At 37.6% G+C, this 9,122-nt stretch overlaps 1 protein-coding gene across 9 annotated transcripts in view; it reads left to right on the forward strand.

The window, feature by feature from the left end:
* Positions 1–9,122, forward strand: part of MYOM1 (myomesin 1) — a 155,610-nt gene that overhangs the window by 65,236 nt on the left and 81,252 nt on the right. For all 9 annotated transcript variants that reach the window (XM_072735024.1, XM_072735025.1, XM_072735031.1 and 6 more), the window contains 2 exons: positions 2,548–2,712; positions 5,063–5,224. In XM_072735024.1, coding sequence (XP_072591125.1) covers positions 2,548–2,712; positions 5,063–5,224 — 327 coding nt within the window. The remainder of the gene's footprint in view (positions 1–2,547; positions 2,713–5,062; positions 5,225–9,122) is intronic.

Genomic DNA, 9,122 nt, shown 5'->3' on the forward strand with positions numbered 1-9,122 from the left:
AAGAAACAAATCTCAACTCATGTTTTTCTCCTATCATTTGATGTATACTGGTACAGAATAGTTGAAAATCCTGAAACTATGACTTACCTCCCATTGTCCCTGAGACTGGTTTATTAATCATTTACTTCACAATCATCTGAACGTATTCTGCTCATTCTCACTGCCATATCATCATCCATATTTCTCCCATTTCTCTCTTCTCCATCAAGCTAGAGTCTAAAAGCCCAGCTCAGCCTTACTTCTCTTGCTTCTTAAATTTTGTCTAATTAAGATCCTCCTCTAAGCTGGTCCCTGAGTTAGTACAGTTGTTCCCAACACAAAAAAATCAGAGGACTTTTATTCATTTACTCAACTAATATTTATTGAGCATCTGCTATGTGTTAGGTACTGGTTTAGTTTTTGAAATATGCTGATAAATATCAGAGATAAAGCTCCCTGCCCTTGGTTCTGTTCCAGTAGTTAATATATGTTGATCAGTTGTACCAGAGCATACTAAGACATTTTGTTATATGCAATGATCATTTAACACTCTCCTAAAGCTTATAAAATAGATATATTTTACCTGTGCTATCCAAATGAAGAAATAGTTTTAGAGAAGTTAAATCATGAGACAAGACCCCCATAACGGTAGAGTGACTATAAGTTGGTCTTTCTAACTCTAAACCATATTCTATTTTTTTAAGGGAGTGAGAGAATCTTAAGCAGACTTCACACCCAGCATGGAGCCCAAGGCAGGGCTCAATCTCATGACCTTAAGATCATGACCTGAACCAAAATAAAAAATTGGACACTTAACCAACTAAGCCACTCAGGTGCCCCTCTAAGCCATATTCTAAAACAGGAGTTGGCGTTTTCTGTAAAGGACTCTTGTAATTTGTAAACTATAATTTGTAAATTGTAAATACTTTAGACTGTGGGCCAGATAGTCTTTCTCACAACTACTCAACTCCACTATTGCAACACAATAGTCACCGTAGACAGTAAGTAAATAAATAAGCATGGATGTATTCCAACAAAACCTTATTTATGAACATTGAAGTTTCCTATGACTTTGCACATGTCACAAAATATTCTTCTTTTGATTTTATCTCAGCCATTAAAAAATTGAAAAATTATTTCTCATGGTACAAAGCAAGAGGCAGTCCAGATCTGGCTCACAGGTTTGCCAAACCCCACCTAACCCTTATCTCTATTTTGTAATCCTTATCTTTACTCTCTAAGGCAGCTTTAGAGCTAGCCCAGCTTCCCAGACAGCAAGGTCTGATCGAGTTGTTTCACTTTTGATCTCAGTGGGACATCATTATATAGAAGTGGGGCAGATGGAACCTTTGCCTCAGAGAGTTGTTTCACTATTAGTGGGTGTCTGAGAAAACACAAATTCAAGGCAATATCATGTATTGCTTGAGAGCACAGATTCTGGAAACAGCCTGCCAGGGTAAATCCTGGCTCTGTAGGGTCATTGTGGGCAGTTTCTAGCCTCCCTATGCTTCTGTTTCCTCATCTGTAAAACAGAGATGATAATGGAACTTAACCTGAGAGAGCTATTTTGAGGTTTGAGTTAATAGATATTTAGCACTTGGAACAATAGTTGGCACAGGTTGAACTCAATACATTTTAGCTTGCATTTTCAAATTAATTCTAAGAAGTGTTAGGAAGAGAGATGAAAGATGAGAGAAAATGCCTAAATTTTAGAGTCAGGCATCTATGTGTTTGAATATCAATTTCATGTGTAATGCTTTTTGAAACCTGGACATTAACTGTGTATTATTTTTTGTGAACTTCTACACTCTCATCTGAAAGAGAGGAAAAAAATATATGTGCTATGGGGTTTTTGCAAGGATTAGATGACATGTCAAATTCAAGTACATGGAATTACCCATTAACTTAATCATTATTTTCCCAAACTCTTTTCTCTTGAGGAAAGAGAAAATAACCAGGGAAGGTTTGTGATGCAGGTATTTACTCAATTTATAAGCAAGATATTTCTAAGAAAAATATTTGTTATAGTCACACATTTTCAGTTTGACATTTCTTATAATTTTTTTCTTACTCAGATTATTAAAGCCACTGAAGCAATAAATTTTTCCTATAAGTTGGAAAACTATTTTTATGAGTAATTGATATGGCTATTTGTCTGAAATATAATATTTCATAATATATTTGTGGAGGTTCTCATTTCTTGTCACAGCAGTTGAGTTTTAAATAAACTAGGAACCTAAAAAGTGCACATATTGTGCTAAGTATTTAAGTCTAAGCTAAATGTGATATTCATTTACATTCTATTTAAAGTATTAAGCCTGACCTTTAAATTCTATTCATTGCTATAATAAAAATAAACATTGAGCATATCTGACCAATGAAGCAAGAATTTCCATTTCACATCATAATATATGGGAATATGCTATGACCTTCTTTACAAGACTTAATTTTTGCCAAGATAATTCATTTGATCAGTGTTTGTTGTGACTGCTTATTACAATGCTAGTGTCTCTTTGATGAGAGAAAACAAATTACTGATGCTCTGATGCTTGTTTTTGTTGTACCCAGTTGCGGTGACCCCTTACGGTTATGCATCCAAGTTTGAGATCCACTTTGATGACAAGTTTGATGTGTCTTTTGGAAGAGAGGGCGAGACAATGAGTCTAGGCTGCCGTGTAGTTATCACTCCTGAAATCAAGCATTTCCAGCCAGAGATCCAGTGGTACAGAAATGGTGAGCCTTCATGATGAATTCTCACTTAGGTTCTTATTCACAGAAGGTGCTTATTCTGGGGCTGGCACCAGAACATGAGTGTCCCTAAGACTGCAGACCTATTTATCAAAACTGGCAGAATTTGGACATTAGAAGGCATAACCTACTGGATGTTGAAAAAGATTTTGTAAAAAAAAAAAAAAAAGAAAAGAAAAAATTTTTGTACATACATCAAAGTAGCAGAATTTTCACAATATATTTGTGGAGGTTTTCATTTCTTGTCACCAAGTATTCTGTGGAAAAGATTACAAAATGCATTTTTGTAAATTACTTACATATTCATTTTATAAGTTAATTTTATTTAGTAAAATTAAGGGAAATCCACTGAAGTCCAGTGGCACTATGGAGCCTACCCCTTGACCCCTGGGCATGATGGGCAAGGAGCGACAAGCTCAACAAGCAGTTGGCCTCAACTTCAGTTGTGCACACAGGTGCCTGGGGCACTCTGGAGCATCTGGGGTCAGACTGAAGCCAGTAATGGAAGCAGCACTGTGGATGGTGAACATGGCTCTAGGAAGAGGAGGGGCTCCATGTGGGAGCAGCATGGGAATCTATGGTCAGAGCTTGCCAGCCTGCCCCTCCTTCCCCAGAACTCATTTCTATGGGATCTGCACAAATACTAAATACTAACCTGAGCATCTAGACAGGAACTACTGGCAACCAGGTGGTAAACTTTGTCAATAAAATATTACAAAATAAAAGCATGTATACAGACATTGCAGTAAAGCATATGAGGCAGTTGTTGGAATTCTTCAGAGTTTAGAATCCCTGGTTTTCAAAACTGCTATAGCTGCACAGCAGATATTCAGAGGCTTAAAAATATAAATTAAGCTTAAAGATTGTCGCATTCAATGAAAAAAACACTATTTTCATATGAAACTGTGGATGAAGCAATAATAAGGGAGATAGTTTTAAAATCAATTTTTCCTTGTAATTGAAGATACAGTGATAGAATGCATAAACAGACATTTGGATTATATCATATCAGTATATCATTTTCAGTCTCTTGTATAACTTCCATAAGTCACAGAACATGCTAGGAAAAATATCAAAATATTATTATGTAAAATTACATTTAAAATTGAATTCAGACTTATGTGAAACTGTTCTATATGGAATCATAGTTTTTTAGAAAGTTTGTTCCTTAAGAATCATTAGCTTTAGAGTACTAAAATTTATATTTTGAAATAATCTATCAGAAGGTTAACCCAATGTTAATTTTATAAGAATTTAACTATATAATATTATAACTATGAAATATCTTAACAGTCGCAGTAACAGTTGCATCAGCAGAAAGATCCTTCTCAAAATTAAAAATTTTCAACTCATTTCTGGTCTTGAATTTGCAAAGAGTGACTGAGGTTACTTTCTTTCATTTTTTTTTTTAGACATGTATTTGAGGGGAGGTGGGGGGGAGGTGCAGAGGGAGAGGGAGAGGGACAAGCAGACTCTGCCTGAGTGCAGAGCCCGTTGTGGGGCTCAATTTCATGACCCTGAGATCATGACCTGAGCAGAAATTGTGAATTGGCCACTCAGCTGAGGGAGCCATCCAGGTGCCCCTCAATTATATCGACTTAAAATGAAGTTGCCAAAAGTATAAATCTGATGACCTAATAACCGAATTTGCAGAAAAGCAAGCCAGAAATATCTTATTATCCATCAAGATATTACATTAATAAAAAATTGTTTTGGTATATAAAATTATGGCCTGAAAATATTATTTTTTTTTGTAATTTGTGTTACCCCAATCATATTTTATATGTAGTAAAATATTTTTAGAGGAAAAAGCCTTATACTTTAGTACCTGTAATTGTATTTTTTTTTCTCTGCTTTTTGAACAGGAGCTTTGCAATTTCATTTTGCCCTGGACTCTGCAGATTATGTATCTGATCTTGGTCCCATCACTTTTGATATAGTATTTTTTACCAATGTAAGCATGGCAGGATGACTCAAAGCCTAGAGACTTCCACTAACAGTCAAATAGTTTTCAATATAGAAGAAGAGGCAGAGAGGGGCACCTGGGTGGCTCAGTGGTTGAGCCTCTGCCTTTGGCTCAGGGCCTGATCTGGGGTGGGGTCCCAGGATTGAGTCCCGCATCGGGCTCCCTGCATGGAGCCTGCATCTCCCTCTGCCTGTGTCTCTGCCTCTCTCTGTGTGTGTCTCTCATGGATGAATAAATAAAATCTTTAAAAAAACAAAGAATAAGAAGAAAAAGCAGAGAGAGAAGGAAGGAGGGAGGATGGGTGGAAAAAGAAAGGAGCAATGGGGGGGAAATTCAGTTAATTTTCTTACTTTTTAAAAAAATTTCTAGGAGCACCTGTTTCTCCATCCAAATGGGTGCAAACACATTGGAGCGGAGATCGAGCCACACTGACATTTTCTCATCTCAACAAAGAAGATGAAGGCCTCTACACAATCCGCGTACGAATGGGAGACTATTATGAACAATATAGCGCCTATGTCTTTGTCCGAGGTAAGACCTATCAAAAAGCAGAATACCTAAGAATGTTTAAAACACCGAGGCCAAATCAAGTTATTCAAACACGGTTTTCATAATGATGAAAGAACATTTGAAAATTCTTCCAGAATACATGGCATAGGGTTATTAACTTCCAGTAAAATTCTACCTAGTATAAAAAGGTTAACCCAAAGGCACCAACCCAAAGGTAATGAGTTTCTGGACTATGTTACTATCACTAGTGTCAGTACCTTCCTTATCTTTAGGGATCACCAGGGCAGCTCTCTACAGATGTTTGAGTAGAGACACTACACCCTAACAATACAAGAAGCCATTTCAGTTTATGGAAGCTGCAATAAAAAAGTGATGTGCAACTGGGGGACTTTTTGATTTCTATTTCAGGGAGCAAATTTATTATTTCACTCCAGACCCCTTTTTTATAGTTTCACCTTTAATGATTGAGGAAAGAGATCCCTGGGTGGCGCAGCGGTTTGGTGTCTGCCTTTGGCCCAGGGCGCGATCCTGGAGACCCGAGATTGAATCCCACGTCGGGCTCCTGGTGCATGGAGCCTGCTTCTCCCTCTGCCTGTGTCTCTGCCTCTCTCTCTGTCTGTGTGACCATCATAAATAAATTTAAAAAAAATAAAAAAAAAAAGATTTTAATGATCGAGGAAACAAACTGCTGCAACCTACTCCTTAAGGCAAGCCGTTTAAGTGTGTTTTAGGAGTCTATCTTTTTTCAGCTGTATCTTGAATGGATTGGATGTATATGGTGGGAATGTTATTGCTATATGGGATGCCAGCACACTTGGAAGACCACTGACACTTTCAAGCTTATAGAAGCAGTGCTCTGTGTTCTCTTCTGTGATGGTTAGTCAGGTATGGCCACAAGAGGAGACACAGGAGAGGCTCAGGAAGATAAAGTTTATTACACTCACAGGTTTTAGAGACAAGGAGGTACAGCACACCACACAGGGCCACATGAGGAAATATCAGCATAGGTCCAGTTGGTCAGGAGGCAGAAGGGGCAAGAGGGAGGGGAAAGCTTAGGCCATGGCTTTTATTGAAATTTGTGGGAAAGGCAAGGTAGTTCCATATAAACAGTTTAGGATGGGCTAGTTTGAATAATTTTGGTGGACTCTAAGCTATAGGGCCTGCTACCTGGCCCTGGGATGATTAAGGCAAGGGAATATTGCCTCCTGGGGTGCACAGGCCAGATAGAGGAGGTGTGGCTCTGGATTGGTCAATTTTCATATCAGTGTCATGCTCCTGGCTGAGCCTTTGCTATCTCCAAGAATTAGCTAGCCCTGGGAGGGACAGTGTCTCCCTAGTCAGAAAGGTTCTTAAAGTGACAAGACATCATAATATACAGAAAACTAAAATATAAGTAATACAGGAGAGTTACTAACTTTTAAAAATCTCTTGTGCACTAAATAGAATCATAAACTCATAAGAATTTTGATCAAAATGGAACTTTAGAGGTCAGGTGTCCTTAACTGGGATCCACAGACTCCCAAAGGGTCTAAGATTAGAATTGTATTTTGATATCTTTAGTTTCTTTGGCAATCTCATGTATTTTATTTTATGCGTTTGAAAGCATTATTCCGAGAAGGGGCCTCTAGACTTTCTTTGTCAGTTGGCCAAAGGAGTCTATAGCACAGAAAAGTTGGGATTCCCATTCTGGTCCAACCCTTTAATTTTAAGATGCAGAAACTGAGGTTCAGAAAAATAAAGCTTCACAGTTAGTTAAAAGAAGTAGACCGAGGATACAGGTCTTCGGATGCCTCCCCCAGGATTTTAATTAGGGTATAGGCTAAGCTCCTGAAATGAAACAAAACAGTTTTTATTTCTGTCCTATGTCTATCAATGCAGAAATAGGGGTGTAGTTCAGAGTCCCAGGTCCCATCTACACTGTTATTCCACTGGCCCCATGGTTCTCTCCCATGTTCCCATCCCAGCCCATGGGAAGAGGAGAGAAAGGAACTGGAGGGAGAGATGCAGAGTTGTATACATCACTTTTGCATGGTGAACACTTAGCCACATGCACTTATCTCACACTCACAGTGAGGGAAGCTAGGGTGTTACGTGTCCAGTTGGGCAGTCATGTTGCCTGCTAAAGCTGGGGCTTCTAGTACTAAAAGGAAACAAGAAACATGGATACTGGGGACAGTTAGCAGTCTACATACACGCACAGTGAACAGTAACAATTGTTGAACTCTGCCCCAGAACAACAACTGATAAAGACACGTGAATATCTACATCTTCTGAAAATGTATCAGATTTTCTCCTGCACAAAAGTATTGTGGGAAAATATCACTGAGGGAAGAGAGATGCTAGGCTCTGGAAAAATCTTCACAAAGATGGACACACTGAAACTCATCAGCAAGTAAGTTTGTTTAGACAAACCATCTGGATAAACCTGGCTAAATAAGGACTGAATAAGCAAAGCCTTTGCCTCTGCTCTCAGTTGTCTTACCTAAACTGGACAGTGTCTCTAGCGACTCAAGAAAAAATCCCACAATTATGTCATGGTGATTCTTTTGTGGACTTTTTCTGGGAACTGACACAGTCTAGGGTTTTCTCAGTAACATTTCTCAGCCTCTGTATCCAGAATTGTGGCTCTCCACCAGTAGGCCAGGATTCCCATATACTAACTGTAGACAGGGAGAAGGCATTGAAAATTGAAATTTAAACTTACACTAGTTTTCAAATACACAAAATAAGGAAATGGAAAGACTCTAAAATTTACCAGATGTTGGTATGAGAGAATTGAGAAGATAAATGGGAAAGACAAAATTGGAAAGATAAATTTCAATAATTGTTTTGTGAGCTTAAGAACCATTAGAAAAATATTTCACTTGTAAGTTTATTTTAAATGATATATTTTAGATTCTTTTTAAAGGTATACTTGCTAAACCACAAGATTCACCTATGTTGAGTGGATAGTGCTTTTAGAACATTTACAGAGTGTGCAACATCATGTACAGTTCAGTTTTAGAATATTTCCATCACCCCCAAGAGATTTCTTGGCCCATTCCCCACTGTAATCCTCAGACTAGCCTGTAGGCAACCACTAACATACATTGTGTTTCTGTTGGCCATCTCTGGACAATTTCTGGTTATAGTATTTGGACTTTTACATCTATCTTCCTTCATTAAAATGTATGTTTTGAGGTTCATTTATGTTATAACACATATTAGCAGTTTGTTCCTTTTTATTGCTGAGTATTGTGATATATGGATATACTTCATTTTGTCCATCCATTCACCAGTTGGATAGTTGGATTGTTTCCACTCTTTGGCTATGATGAATAATGTTGCTATAAACATTTGTGTTCATATTCACAGATGTATGTTTTTATTTCTCTTGCGTAGAGACCTACAAGTGGAATTGCTGGGTCATATGTTAAGTTTATGTTTAACTTTTTAAGAAGTTGCCAGCATATTGGGTTTTTTTTTTGCAAAGATTTTATTTTTAAGTAATCTCTACACCCAACATGGGGCTCAAACTTGCAACCCCCAGATCAAGAGTCACATGCTCCACCAACTCAGCCAGCCAGGCAACCCAAGTAATTGCCAACATGTTTTAAATGACACTTTACGTGTTTTATAAAACTCTGTATACATTGCACCGCATGAAGCCATTTCAGTGCATTTTTAGAGCTCTGATATTTTTACTGCTTAGAACATAGCTTCTGAACCAGAACAATCAATGTATGAAGCACCATATGTCTGCAGAAATGCATTCTAGAGCCGTACATATTTGGCTGGGATTTTATTATGTAGGTAATATGTGTTCTTTGTGAAAAAAAAATTAGATCATATAAATAAGCAAAAAAAAAGAAAGAAAACAAAACAAAAAAGCTTTCCAGTCTTATTATTTTATTACGTATTCTTCTAGACTTCTATATTT

Source organism: Vulpes vulpes, chromosome 13, assembly GCF_048418805.1.
Source record: "Vulpes vulpes isolate BD-2025 chromosome 13, VulVul3, whole genome shotgun sequence".
Classification (NCBI taxonomy): Eukaryota; Metazoa; Chordata; class Mammalia; order Carnivora; family Canidae; genus Vulpes; species Vulpes vulpes.